Source organism: Pelmatolapia mariae, linkage group LG14 (assembly GCF_036321145.2).
Source record: "Pelmatolapia mariae isolate MD_Pm_ZW linkage group LG14, Pm_UMD_F_2, whole genome shotgun sequence".
Taxonomy (NCBI): Eukaryota; Metazoa; Chordata; class Actinopteri; order Cichliformes; family Cichlidae; genus Pelmatolapia; species Pelmatolapia mariae.
The window spans coordinates 20,496,094-20,509,946 of NC_086239.1; the positions used below are offsets into that span (position 1 = coordinate 20,496,094).

General features: G+C 39.2%; 1 protein-coding gene across 2 annotated transcripts; it reads right to left on the minus strand.

Moving 5' to 3' along the window:
• Positions 1-7,148: 7,148 nt before the first annotated feature.
• On the minus strand, positions 7,149-12,219 carry im:7138535 (uncharacterized protein LOC797998 homolog). Of its 2 annotated transcripts, XM_063494069.1 has the most exons (8): positions 12,105-12,219; positions 11,835-11,941; positions 11,062-11,187; positions 10,715-10,971; positions 10,537-10,617; positions 10,332-10,448; positions 7,708-7,854; positions 7,149-7,603 (listed from the first exon to the last, which is right to left on the minus strand). In XM_063494069.1, exons 1-8 carry the CDS (start codon positions 12,146-12,148, stop codon positions 7,448-7,450), a joined length of 1,035 nt encoding a protein of 344 aa, XP_063350139.1. In that variant the 5' UTR covers positions 12,149-12,219; the 3' UTR covers positions 7,149-7,447. The 2 variants fall into 2 exon arrangements, with proteins under 2 accessions (XP_063350139.1, XP_063350140.1); XM_063494070.1 differs by lacking the exon at positions 11,062-11,187 and having other exon boundaries at positions 10,715-10,956.
• Between the last annotated feature and the right edge of the window lie 1,634 nt (positions 12,220-13,853).

The window sequence follows — 13,853 nt, forward strand, 5'->3', positions numbered from 1 at the left end:
GGTGATGGAGAAACAGGTTTACCTTTTAGGTGACATGAATGAGTTGAAGGGAAGTTATGAACTGTTTCTGAGAGACAAATAACACCAGGATCCTTTTCTAAGTAGCTGACAGCTGGTAACTGTGCAGGGGTGGGTCTAGCAAAGTTTTGCTAGGGGGGCCATGTAGGGCATTAACAGAGAAAGGGGGACACAAAGAAATACTTTTCTTTCTTATTCTCATTTAAAATATCTAGCTTTTATTAAATAATTATCTGAATCTTGCGAACAAAGTTTTATCTGACGTAAATTGTATAGAAATCATACATATACCAATAAGACAGTGTACATCACTGTCACAACAGCGTTTGTTTTCATTCAAAGGCTTTATGGCTTTAATACCTGGTGGGCCGGTCTCTAGTCAAAATGCCCGATTTTTTGTCCCAGTCCAGCCCTGCAGGTTAATACTGGCAGTGTCACCATGCCAGCTGACTGTATTTCATCATCAGTCAGTGTTGTTCTTTATACATCAGTATTACCAAAGTTTACCATAAGGCAGCATAGGTTGCTTTCAGGTTTTATTCAAATGTTAGTCTTTTCATTTGTTTCCCCACTTTTTTCCTGTTTCAAAATCAAACACCAGTTTGTGAGAAGATTATCTTCGTTTTTTAATAGGCAGATAAAGTTTTGCATTGGCATTGGCTAATTTGCCAGTTGTATGTTAAAAATGTTCATATTTTAATATTCAAAAATGTTTTTGCCCAAAACATATGTGCACTATATGTCAGTAAAAATACTATGCAAATATTGCTGTCCTGGAATGCTGAATAAACACTGACAAAGCACTGATTGTATCTCTTGTACATTATCAACGCAGTATCTAAAAACTTTGCACCGTAGTGGTTAAAATGTCATTCTAATAAGAGTTAAAAGGGCATTCGGTTATTAGGTTTATAGGGTTATTGAATTATGGTTAACGGTTGGTAGAATTTTTTTTAACATTATCTGCCAATTACATCTGCCACCCTTCTCCAAATCTGTGCCCCTACCTGCCCCCCCCCCCCAACAAAAGTTTTCTAGAGACGCCACTGGCACTCCTCTCCATGAAGACAGACGTGCACTGCTTATTCTTTACTCTGCGAAGTTCACGTGTGTTTACAAGGGGTGCTTCCTCCTTTAACACTAGGGGTGGGTTTTAATAATCGATTCATCGATTAAAATCGATTCTGGCTTGGATAACGTGAAATCGATTCATTAAAATCCTGAATCGATTTTTTAATATAAATTTATTTTGCCCGAAACGCCAGAATCTCAGGTGAAACCTCACAAAATTTCAACAACCACCAAACAGCTAAGACAGAAAATGAGAGCAGGTACACGGATTCTGCACAAGGACGTAAACACACAGCGCGGACCCGTGGATCAGAATCAGTGAGATGTCGCCTTTCTCACCCGACGGGCGCTGCAGCTTTAAGCGGCTGCGCGCGCTCCCGCGGACGGCAATCACTTTCTGGCACAACAGCAGCACGGACACGGTCGGGGCTGAAAGCCGACAGCTCGCTGATTCTGATGTTTCGGCGGGTCCGCGCTTTGTGTTCACGCCCTTTTTGCGCTGATTCTAAAGCTGTTAGTTTGATCTCTCTCCAAACAATATTGACCGAACCAGCAACAAAAGAAGATCCAAACTACGCTTCACATAAACATCGTCATGAAATCACTCTGACTTTTACTGTTTTGCTTCACCCACGATAAAATCACACGTCATGCACAGCTCTCTCTCTCTCTCTCTGTACTTCAAGAACAGTTTCCCGTCTAAAAATCTGTTTTCTGCATTATTCGCTTGCTTGTTACACACAAGTCTACTGTTGTTTACAGCGCTGTCGGCCGCTGTTTTTTTTTTTCGTTATACATACTTCCGAAAAGAAAACCTAATTTCTGCCATTCAATACTGAACAAATTTAAACTTTTTAAAATTATGCAAAATGCAAAACGCTTAGCCGTGTGTCTAATAAAACCGCTGTAACGTCAGAGGTAATGTTCATATGTTGATTAATGATTTTCTTTCGTTTTTGATGTACTGCAGAATATTTTTATAAAATCCCAGGCCAGGAAAATCACCTTCATGTTTTTCTGTGTTTTATCTTCAGCTACTTTGACACAAAGGCGTCTGCTGTGACGCTTACACCTTTGATAAAGTCTTGCGTGTGTCAGCTTCCTTTTTATAGATACAAAAATATGTAAATGTACTGATCTGAATTATAATATTTCTGACTGTCAAAATTTCCCAGATTCAAATCGAATTTAATTGAATCGAATCGAATTGAATCGAATCGTGGATCGAATCGATTCGGGACCTTGTGAATCGGAAACGAATCGATTCTAGAAATCAGTGACGATACCCAGCCCTATTTAACACCCAGGACGCTCACCGCCCCCTGCTGGCCGGAGTGCGCACAACAACTTCATAAATAACCAAGTCATTCACTAGAGAGGGAATTAATAAATAAAGGATAAAGTACAGAAAGTCCAACGATTTTACAAAATATGAACACAAAAGTACAAGATTGTGGAGCAAGTGTATGAAAAATTATAAAAGTTAACAGTTATAAAAGTTATTATTTGCCCCAATTTTGAAAAAGAAAATAAGTAATCGTGTTTTTTTTTTAAACAACAACAACATAATTATTTAAAAAAATTAAAAGCAAAGCAGAACAGAAAAACATTACAGTTTGTATGAATAAGTTTAGGTTATTTTTCTGTTGCAGAATTAGATTAGTGAATAAAGTAGTACATTTAGCTTTTCAAAGGTTTCAAACTATTCGTGTAATATTTACTCTCCCTCAACTTCCCACTTTATGCGTCTCTGTTTGACAGCATCTTTTTAAAACTTTCTCCCGTGATATAATGAAAAAAGTTTCACTCTGCTCCCACACATCACACCTTTCTCACTTCTTGAGGGGAACAAATTGTCCTATGAGGACGGAATACGTGGTTGTTTGCCCGTTAGGGGTCACCAGAGGTCTAGTATAGCCTCCTGTGTTAACCAAAGATAAATCTGCTGGCATTAAGTACCTTGAAAGGTGGGATGCAACTAAACAGATATTAGATAAGTGATATGTGATGTTTGTGTAATATAGTATATAATTGTGTCGGAAGGGGTCAATTTTTCACTGCAGGCAACTGCGAGTGACAAATAAAGGCTTCATTCATTCATTCATAAGGCCTTTCCTCGTGTGTTTACCATTTGAGTTTTTCTTTCTTCATTTGGAGATTTTACATGCAAAACATAAAACAAGGGCTGCGTAGCATTGTTAAAACGATAAGGCTGCTTACACAGTAAAGCATCAGCAGTGAAAATCAACAATTCACTGTATTTAAAAGATGTTCAGACGTTTTACTTTTGATTGTCTAAATTAGTGTAGTTTTAATTATTTTCTGCTACTCAAATTTAACTTTAAATCAGGTCTCAGTTGTCATGCTAGAATACAGATGTTTGAAACGTAACACAGCTCCATTTATTAGGACACATTAACATCAGCTTCCATCCTCTGATCTGAGGTGGATATTATGAGCAAATTAACTAAATCAATTAATTAATGTCTGTTATCTTGTCAAATTATCATTAAGTACAGTGGCTGAGAATGAACTCAGGCCACCTGGGTTGGCTGGAAGACTGTTTACTTAGCCTGGCAGGGCGAAGGACACTGTCTCAGCTGAACTCTGGACACGCACACACATACACATACACTGATATGCACACACTCATCCCCCCTCCCCTTCCAACGGCTTCGATGCTTGTATCCTCCTGGGAAACATGGGCGGGTCTGGGCCCGCGCTGGAGAGATGGCGCAGTGGCAAGATGGCTGATGTGTTTGCCTAGGATTACTCCTTATCCCCTACCCACCCCTGTTGCTGGTCACGTGCTCCATAATGTTGTACTGTGGACATTTATGTGCTTTCTGTGCAGAGGAGTGTTTTTGTTTCCTGTTCTCATGCTGTCCTCCTATAGCCCAGCATGAGTAGAGGTCTCTTTTTTTCCTCTTGCACTTTCCCATTGTAGTGTATATTTCAGTGTTTTTCTGTAATGCAACCGTTCTCTGACTTGTATCCCCATGTGATGTCTGTGTTGTGTGTGTAAGGTCGGGGGGCGGGATCATTCCACTGCAGGGCAACCTGCCACTGCATGTGGCGAATAAAATTTGAACTTGAACTCAACTAAGAAAATCACAGTCATGTCTCCTGTTCAGCTGTTTAATACACCATTTACGCCGAACACTATTTACTGCTCTCAGCACTATCCTGGGTCTTGCTGATGTTTGCTGCAGTGTTATATGCAGTATCCCTGTTGTCAGGGATTTTTTTGATTTAAAACATCAGTGAGGGTTTTATGGTGGATGGTTCTGCTTGTGTAGCTTGAACTCAATAGGCAGCAAATGTTAGATCACTTGCTGCCTGATTAAAAACAGAGTTCCACCTGATTTCACGAAATACTGACTTGCATACTTAAAAAAATGTATGCAAGTTTAGTAGTCCACATCACTGTGGACTACTAGAACTTCTGGTCAAAATGAGCTTTACCTTTAGAGCTTTAGATTTTGAAGTGGAAACACTGGGACTAGAGAGATGACTCATTCTGCAGATAGCATCTCTTCTAATGACCATTGTGAAAAACGGGATTTTGAAATAAAGACTGACTTTGAAAAAAAGGACATTTTGGATTTAAAAACGGCTGGAAATAAATAAAATGCCTCAGGAATAATCTCTGTTATTGTGAAAAATAATGACCATGAAATAATATTTCACAAGTAAATTTATATAGCAGAATGCAATATATTTCACAATAATGAGCTTTTTTTTCAAAATGTGTTCCATTATTTCACAATATCATTCTCACATTACATATCTGTGTCTTATTTATTCACATAGAAACTCCCTTTGTTTATAAGGCTAACTTGTTAACCACTTGCTGCCTGATTAAAAACAGAGTTCCACCTGATTCCACGAAATACTGACTTGCATACTTAAAAAAATGAAGATATAACCCATTTCCAAAACTTTACACTAACAAATTATAAATAACTGAGAAGATTAAACTAAAAGAAATTGGTAGTAATAAAAAAAAAATCTCCATGTGTAAATATGTGTACTTAACATGGATGCATGGAAAAACAATGCAGTCCTGTTCATGTGAACAAGTGCAAAATAAACATGCAGATGTATAATCTTACATTTTACAAGCTGTATGCATACTACACCCAAACAGGAGCATGTAGAAGCCTGGCCTGGGATCTGCTGCCAGTCCCCTCTGAGGCCGTTCCCAAACCGCAGCTTCAATTTGTGCTTTCTCAATCTGCTGTTATCAAACTTAAATAAGGATGTGGTCCCAGCTTGTTAAAAGCAATTCATAATCTTAAATTGATCAAGATGTTCTTTGCATCAGCCGTTACTTCAGTATTCCTACAAGTCCTTTCTCATCCAATTTCAGACTTAAACCACTTTCTCATGGTTTGTTTGGGTTTTGTTTTTTGTTTGAAAACTCAAGAGGCCTTTTTGTCCAGGCTCTGAATCAACAGAGAAGATGTTAAAATAACATTTCCTAAAGTTCACAGGTACTTAATCTAATCCATAACTATCTGCAGATTTCAGATGGTTGAGGGTGGAGTTTCAGATAATAAAACAATTGAAACTGTTGTTTATTAAACTGGTGTACAAGATCTTGAAATTATTTCAATACATCACTGTGGACTACTAGAACTTCTGGTCAAAATGAGCTTTACCTTAGCACAACTTTGGGTTTGGCAAGATCAAAATTAAACATTGAAACCAGTTTATTCCAAATATATTTAAGATAATTAATATTTGGATGATCTTTTCCTTCTTTAGGCAATTTAGACTTTGAAGTGGAAACACTGGCACTAGAGAGATGACTCAATGCTGTAACAAGGAGCTCTCTCAGGGGGGGAAGTGAGTCTTGGTTAATGTGTAACAATAAAACAACATTCTTAGATATTCAAAGTCACCCTTCACCAACTGGTCCTTTTAGTTTTTTAAGATTGTGGGATTAAAGAGTTTATTTTGCAGCTACAATATATTCTGCAGCATTAACCTTGCATTAATAATATAATCTACAGCACTGATTTTGCATCAAGATGACTATTGAACATGTGGACCTCACATTAACATTTTTATTACAGGTGCAGTGATAACCCTTTTATATATACACTTTGCATTTTTGTGCTTGCTAAAGAGGGGAGCTCAGTCAACTAGTGGAGGGTCATAAGCTTTGTTTGGCGCTACGTCCAGACAATCTATTGTGTTAGGGACTTTGAGCTATGGAAAGAACACGCTTACAAATCACATATCAGGTTATCCATTAGTATTTCTTTATTCATTTATTTCCTTCTTGTTAAGCTTTGAGTAGTGGCATTTTGGTAAAGCATTTATTCAATAGATTACATATGTTCTTAGTTAAGATTATTACACATATTACAGAGAGCTTCTGTCTGGTAAAAGGTCAGAAGCGTCAATGGGCGGGGTGAGGCCGAGTGCATTTTGAGGTTGAGACACACGCACACACAAACAGTAGTTAGACTCATGTTTAGGTAAAAGTTCAAATAATGAGTTTGCAAAACCTCGTAACTGTAAGATCATGTTTGCATAAGGGACAGTTTGTTCTAGGAGATAAGCGAGAGTTAGAAGATTACCAGGAAGGACCTGGCCTCGAGACGGAGAAATGTCCTTCCTAATTGTGTTAAAAGTTGCTAACAGAACATTTGTTGTTTTGAAACTTATGCATGTATTGTATCTGCTTTGACGCATGAGTGGGCGTCCAACCCTGATGTTATAAAAACAACTGCTTGTGTGTTATTGGGTGGAGATCAATGCTGTCTGTGTGCAGTGTTCATCTCCCCACGCGTGTGTTCATTAAAAATCATTGTTTGACCGACTCTTCTGGACCATTGTTGTTTTTTGGGCTCACCCTCAATATTTGAGCCCGTAACAAGATGTAAGTGAGGCTTTTTCATTCCACATAAACATGTTTGCTATCTTATGAAATCACCTAAAAAAGGCAAGGGGGACTCTTGTCTCCAAAATGTGAAGTGAGCATAAAATATTCATGCAATAATCCTTAAACAATGCTTTGTGTAAATTGCACAAAATACCAATAGATGTGTGTTTCAGAGGTTTATTCTTAAAAAACCTACTGATAAATGTGGAAAGCCAACATTTTTTCCATTTTCTGCTCTTTTACCAAAATATCTGGTCATGTACCAGTACTTCATTGCTTTTATAGAAATGTACACAATCTGGTATGTGCATGACTTATAACTATAAATTATACACAGATTTATAACTACAAAATTATATATAGCACTTCCCAATCGTAGTTTACCTCGCAACAAGGATTTCAATAAAGCAAAATGATCGCTTATTTCTTAAATTGATAAGCAAGGCCAAAAAGATGGACAAGTTAATCTTTTTTCCCTTTCTTCTTCTTATGTTTATGAGATTGTCCGCCTCCTCGTCCCCCTCTGTTGCCTTTCGAGCTTCTCCCTGTCCATGCTGGCATAGGAGGCTCAATTTCCCCAGGTCGTCCTCCTCTGTCTGGCACACTGCCCATCAACGTCTAGTGACACCAGAAAAAAAACAACAACAACAAAAAGAAAATGCTTACTTAGCTGGAGTCAGAGGCATCTTCATTAAGGATCACAGACACGTTCATGATTGTACCTTGTAAACAGAGGTGCTTGTTCCAGCTTTGACCGGGTCAATGAAGGACTGATCCTCTCTGGCAGCGAGCAGCAGAGATGGAGACACTTGGGAAGAGCCGATGAGGGACGCAAGATTAGGCGCCGAAGCCAGCGCAGCACTGCGCTCCTGTAAATAAAGGATGGACTGAATGGAGACGTCTGATATTCATCTTCTGCGTCACCAGCACATGCTCTGACGATGGCCTAAAGCTGACTGACATAAAAGTAGTCTGTTGCAGTTCAGTCAGACCACACGATGTCAGTGTTGTCCTAATAACACCGTGATCTTACAGACAGTAACAGACATATACTGTGTATAAAGATTCAACATAGCCTATAGGTCTAAAGAGTGAAGTAAAACTACATTTTTTTTTCTCCTAATGGGAAATCCTCTGTTTGCAAGATGACGTTAGACAAATGGGTTCTCACTAAATTTATGAGCCTTCCTAATGAATTTATCATCTCAGTCAGCAGTTTTACATCCTATTTACTGCAGCATGGCGTTGATTTGATCAATTACGGCACCAAGTAGGACTTAAAAAAAAGAAAAAGATGATGAATCAGGGAATGCCTAACTTGCAATCACTCCTGCATGAACACACATCCACCCTCCTTCAGTTTGAAGATGAAAATGATGACAGTCAAAATTTCAGATTGAGGCTTCAGATGTGCTGCTCATCTCCTTCTTTATTACATACACTCTACTTGTTACAGGTGTTAGAGAAGGCAGGGTTCTCATGCATTTTGGAGATATTTGATGCAGATGCAAATGAAGAACCGCAACTCATTTTGTGCATTAAATAAACTTCAGAGTGCTGCTAAGTGTCTTCACAAATGTTACTCTAACCTGGTTTTCTTCATTGTCAGTCACATTAAAGTGGACCTATTCCGTGCCATATTTTCTGTTGTATTAATTCTCATATTTCAACAGTCAAAGTTTCAAATGAGGTAAGCATATGAACAAGTAATCCCTGTAAACTAAACATTTAGGCTTCTGTCAATGGAAAATTGTACTTAGTAGTCAGTATAAGCTTTTAATGATATAAGTTTGCATAAGATAGAATACTGCATGATGACCTTTTGATGACTTAGACTGTTGTTCACTACAAGACTTGTTCTGTTCTCTTTTATAAGTTTCTTCCCACAGCGATAATAAGAGCTGAGAAGCAGTTTCACTCCCTACCAGGAAGAGGAGAGCTGAACACTCTTATCTCCATCCCTAACAAGAAGAGGGGCCGCTTCCTTCAGAATCTCACACGCACACACATACATCTACATACACACCAACATTCCTCTGTCTACGAACAGACGTATTCACTATTGTATTACCTTTGTATAAATAAAGACCAGGGCAGTGGCAGAGCGCGAGTCTCTGAGCCCTCACTCTCGTGCGAGTGCTCTGTGGCTGCGCTTGCTTGCAAGTAAAAAACCGCAGTGTGTGTGTGTTTCTACTATCAGACTCTCAGCTGAAGAAGTGTCTTTAGAATAAATCTCTTGACAGCTTCAGACTTCACTAAACGCTCAGTTTCAAACACTTCTTTACTACTCTTGCATTCAACTGATATCAGACGGTAAAGACACCCTTAAAATGGTCATCTCGTGGATACGTGCTGTATTCCATTTTCAGTGAGCATTTGGAAATTTCAAGTTTGCAGCTGGAATTTTCAGCTAAAACCCTAAATCAAGTTGGACTTCCCACGTAAAAAGTCAGAGACATCACACCAACCCTACCTTTGTAATCCGAGGTGGCAGCGGTGAGAACTTGTAATTTGTACAACCACTGTTCTGTATTTGTGACTGCTAAATAAACCATACATGTGGTACTGACCAGGCTCTCTGTGCTGAGGTGCCATTTTTAAGCACAGTAAATAAATGAATAATCATTATGTTATACTCCACACACTGCCTGGAAGCCTGCCATGGGGTTTACTTGGGTACGAAATCACTCGCAGCTCCAAAATCTGACTTCCGATGTAAAAACTCCACCTCCTGTTCAAAGCTTCTGTTTGCGAGGGGCACCCAAGTAGAAGAAATCTGCCTTATGCTTAATTTATGCTACCGAGGTTGTGTCAGTATTTGCCTCTGGAGACGGGTTTTTAAATCACCATTGCAATCGAACAAAATCTCAACTGTGCAGTGCCCGATGTGGACGACACTGTGCATCAGTTAAATGCTGATTGGTTGAAAAGTGGGCCGGAATAAGGAACAGCAGAGTTCACCAGAAGTGGAAAAAATACATTATGAAAAGCTGAGGAAGGGGCTACAGTGCACACTTTTCATTGTTTTTAACACTCTGTTTCACTTCAGCTCTTTGCATGTTAGAACTTCTCTCTTGTCTGCAGCTGGCTGACAGACTGACAATAGCACAGGCAAGAGCCACAAGAGCACAATTTTTATTGTGCCCACATCTGACAGGAGACGCCCTCTGCAGGTAGATAGGCAGTCCAAAGCTTCCTCATGCACTACCACTGCTGAACTAAGATTTTCTCATTAAAAGGGAATAGACTGAAGAGATGAACCAAGGCTCAGAGAAAATAACCCAGCTAACAGGCAAATGATCCCCTTCGGTAGGAGTTTATAAACAGAGTTATTTAACATTCCTACCTTTTGTTTTTCTCCCCATGCAAATGATTCAAGCGTAACCTGAAAGCGCGTGACCATCATTTGTCGCCGACGCCGATAGTCCTCGGACAGAATTTCATTCATTTTTTTCACTTGAAGCTGAGAAACAGGAAGAGGCAAAGATGTAAATGCCACATTAGAGTCACGTCTAAAGTCTTGTGAGCTGAAAACAGGCCTGGCAGCTTACCCACTGCTCTGAGCTGAGGCTGGTGCTGAGAAGAGGTTTGGTCATGTCTCCACTTGGTAGGCGAGAAAGCCTCTCATTCACCTGCATTAAAGCAAATGTTTGTAAACTCCTCTTTCAGTGCTTCTCAGTCTGTATTCGCAATTTATTCATGGCTCAATCTCTGTTATTTCAACCTTACCTCGTTCAAAACGTCCTCAAACCGAGAGGAGGCGTCCATGTTGAGAGCACGCAGAAGTAAAATCCATTCTGCTTGCATCTCTGCCTTCCTCCTGTTTTCACCTGAACCGTCATCGCCTTCGTTCTCCTCACAAAAGTCACGGCTCAGATCTTGAACTCGCTGCTCTTTTTCAGAGTCCGCTTCTGTCGCCCGCTCGTCAGGATGTGACTCTTTGTACTTGATAATACGAGCTGCTTGCAATTCTGATACAAGGAACTCTGCAAGATGTGCAAAAGAGCACTAAATCCACGAGCACTGCAATTATCTGTTCTTACTACAACAGTATCCACCACAGTCCTGTTTCTCACCAGCGACTTTGTTGAGAGTGGATGGGTCCAACACCTCGGAGGTCAGCACAGCGAGGGGAGAGGATATGTTTGATAGTACATTTTTCAGCTCTCCCGCCAGCAGCACATCACCTGACCCTCCTGAGTCTAAAAAAGGACAATTAAGCCAGTTTATTTAACACATTTCACTGCAAGTTGAGTCAGAAAGATCTGATTTTTTTTCATGGCTTATATTTGTAACATAGTAACCATCAGTTTGTTTACCAAAGCATATTTTGGTTGTAGTTATATAATGCATATAAATTACAGCTAATGTGAAGTGCATCTCAGTAGTTTCATATTAAATTAACTGCGGGTAAAATTATCAAAATGGTGTCACTATCCAAATGTTTCCAAATCCAATTCTACTCTACATGTGAAGATGTTTTGCTTCACATCTGTCAACTACGATATACGTGTAAAAATATCCTGTTATTTTTATTCATTAAAGGCATCTAAATCGGCTGTTCTGTAACTGGTTTGGTGAATTAATGTGGATGTTTTCAGAAAGGACTTGCATTTTTTTTTCTTTGACATTACATAAAAAGTAAGGTCAATTCTTAAGCGGTTGCTTTGCTGGGTCGGCCCACTTGAGGCCACAGTGACCCCTCTGCGCGAGACAGTAAAAAATCCACAATCCTGAGATGGTTTCCTCCTTCCTTGAGAGAATATGTTCTGTATTAAAGGCAATGGTTAAACATAAAAAAAGGCTCTCTCAAAGATTTATGAATGAAAATCTCAGGCCTGAGCCTCACCTCGTAGCTCCGGGCAGAGAGTCCTGAGCTCTGCGCACAGCCAGCTGAGCAGCGGACAGGGAAGCTCGTCACATCTGCACCGGGAGAGGCAGCGGCTGCCCGGGTACCTGACCAGGAAGTAAGTGGAGGCGACAGTGAGATTACCTATTCACTCGTCAGGCGTATTGGCAAGTGTCATTATAAATCAAAAGCCCAGAAAGCAGGCAGAGAATAAGGTTTCTCTTCTCAAATTAAAGTTTCGTAACGACGAAAATCAAACATGTTAATCACCCCAGAGCTTTAATGGCTGAAACTGTCCCCGCGCTCCTCTCCATGAAGACAGGCGTGCACGGCTTATTCTTTACTCTGCGAAGTTCAAGTGTGTTTATAAGGGGTGCTTCCTCCTTTAACATCCAGGACGCTCACCCCCCCTGCTGGCCGGAGTGCGCACAACAACATAAATAACCAAGTCATTCACTAGTGAGGGAATTAATAAATAAAGGATAAATTACAGAATGTCTAACGATTTTACAAAATATGAACACAAAAGTACAAGATTGTGGAGCAAGTGTATGAAAAATTATAAAAGTTAACAGTATTTTTTTGCCCCAATTTTAAAAAAGAAAATAAGTAATCGTGTTTTTTTAAACAACAACAACATAATTATTAAAAAAAAAATATTAAAAGCAAAGCAGAACAGAAAAACATTACATTTTGTATGAATAAGTTTAGGTTATTTTTCTGTTGCAGAATTAGTGAATAAAGTAGTACATTTAGCTTTTCAAAGGTTTCAAACTATTCGTGTAATATTTACTCTCCCTCAACTTCCCACTTTATGCATCTCTGTTTGACAGCATCTTTTTCAAACTTTCTCCCGTGATATAATGAAAAAAGTTTCACTCTGCCCCCACACATCACACCTTTCTCACTTCTTGAGGGGAACAAATTGGAATACGTGTTTGTTTGCCCGTTAGGGGTCACCAGAGGTCTAGTATAGCCTGCTGTGTTAACCAAAGATAAATCTGCTGGCATTAAGTACCTTGAAAGGTGGGATGCAACTAAACAGATATTAGATAAGTGATATGTGATGTTTGTGTAATATATGTATGGTCGGAAGGGGTTAATTTTTCACTGCAGGCAACTGCAAGTGACAAATAAAGGCTTCATTCATTCATAAGGCCTTTCCCCGTGTGTTTACCATTTGGGTTTTTCTTTCTTCATTTTGAGATTTTACATGCAAAACATAAAACAAGGGCTGCGTAGCATTGTTAAAACTATAAGGCTCCTTACACAGTAAAGCATCAGCAGTGAAAATCAACAATTCACTGTATTTAAAAGATGTTCAGACGTTTTACTTTTGATTGTCTAAATTAGTGTAGTTTTAATTATTTTCTGCTACTCAAATTTAACTTTAAATCAGATCTCAGTTGTCATGTTAGAATAGAGATGTTTGAAACGTAACACAGCTCCATTCATTAGGACGCATTAACATCAGCTTCCCTCTGCTCTGAGGTGAATATTATGAGCAAATGAACTAATTTAATTAATTAATTAATGTCTGTTATCTTGTAAAATTATCATTAAGTACAATGGCTGAACATGAACTCAACTAAAAAAATCACAGTCATGTCTCCTGTTCAGCTGTTTAATACACCATTTACGCTGAACACTATTTACTGCTCTCAGCACTATCCTGCGTCTTGCTGATGTTTGCTGCAGTGTTATATGCAGTATCCCTGTTGTCAGGGATTTTTTTGATTTAAAACATCAGTGAGAGTTTTATGGTGGATGGTTCTGCTAGTGTAGCTTGAACTCAATAGGCAGCAAATGTTAGATCAGAAAATCTTGAAGTAAAGGGTGATGCTCCTCTGTGGCCTGAGTCATCTTTTCAGTAATAGATTTTATAAGCAAGTTCGGCTTTCATTGAACGAATGCTTAACAGGGTTTCCTCTTCTCATGTTTGACTCTGTGCACACACTCTTAAACATAGGTGCTTCAAGGTCTGAGTGTGCTGTTCAGCACACGTGTCCCTCGTTGGAC

Excerpts from the sequence above, each read along its gene's own strand:
- im:7138535 (XM_063494069.1), bottom strand. The coding sequence starts at position 12,148 with ATGGAGAGGAGCGCGGGGACAGTTTCAGCCATTAAAGCTCTGGG. Across the intron at positions 10,618-10,714 it reads TTGAGGACGTTTTGAACGAG|GTGAATGAGAGGCTTTCTCG; the intron begins GTAAGGTTGAAA and ends GCTTTAATGCAG. Across the intron at positions 10,449-10,536 it reads GCCTCAGCTCAGAGCAGTGG|CTTCAAGTGAAAAAAATGAA; the intron begins GTAAGCTGCCAG and ends CCTGTTTCTCAG.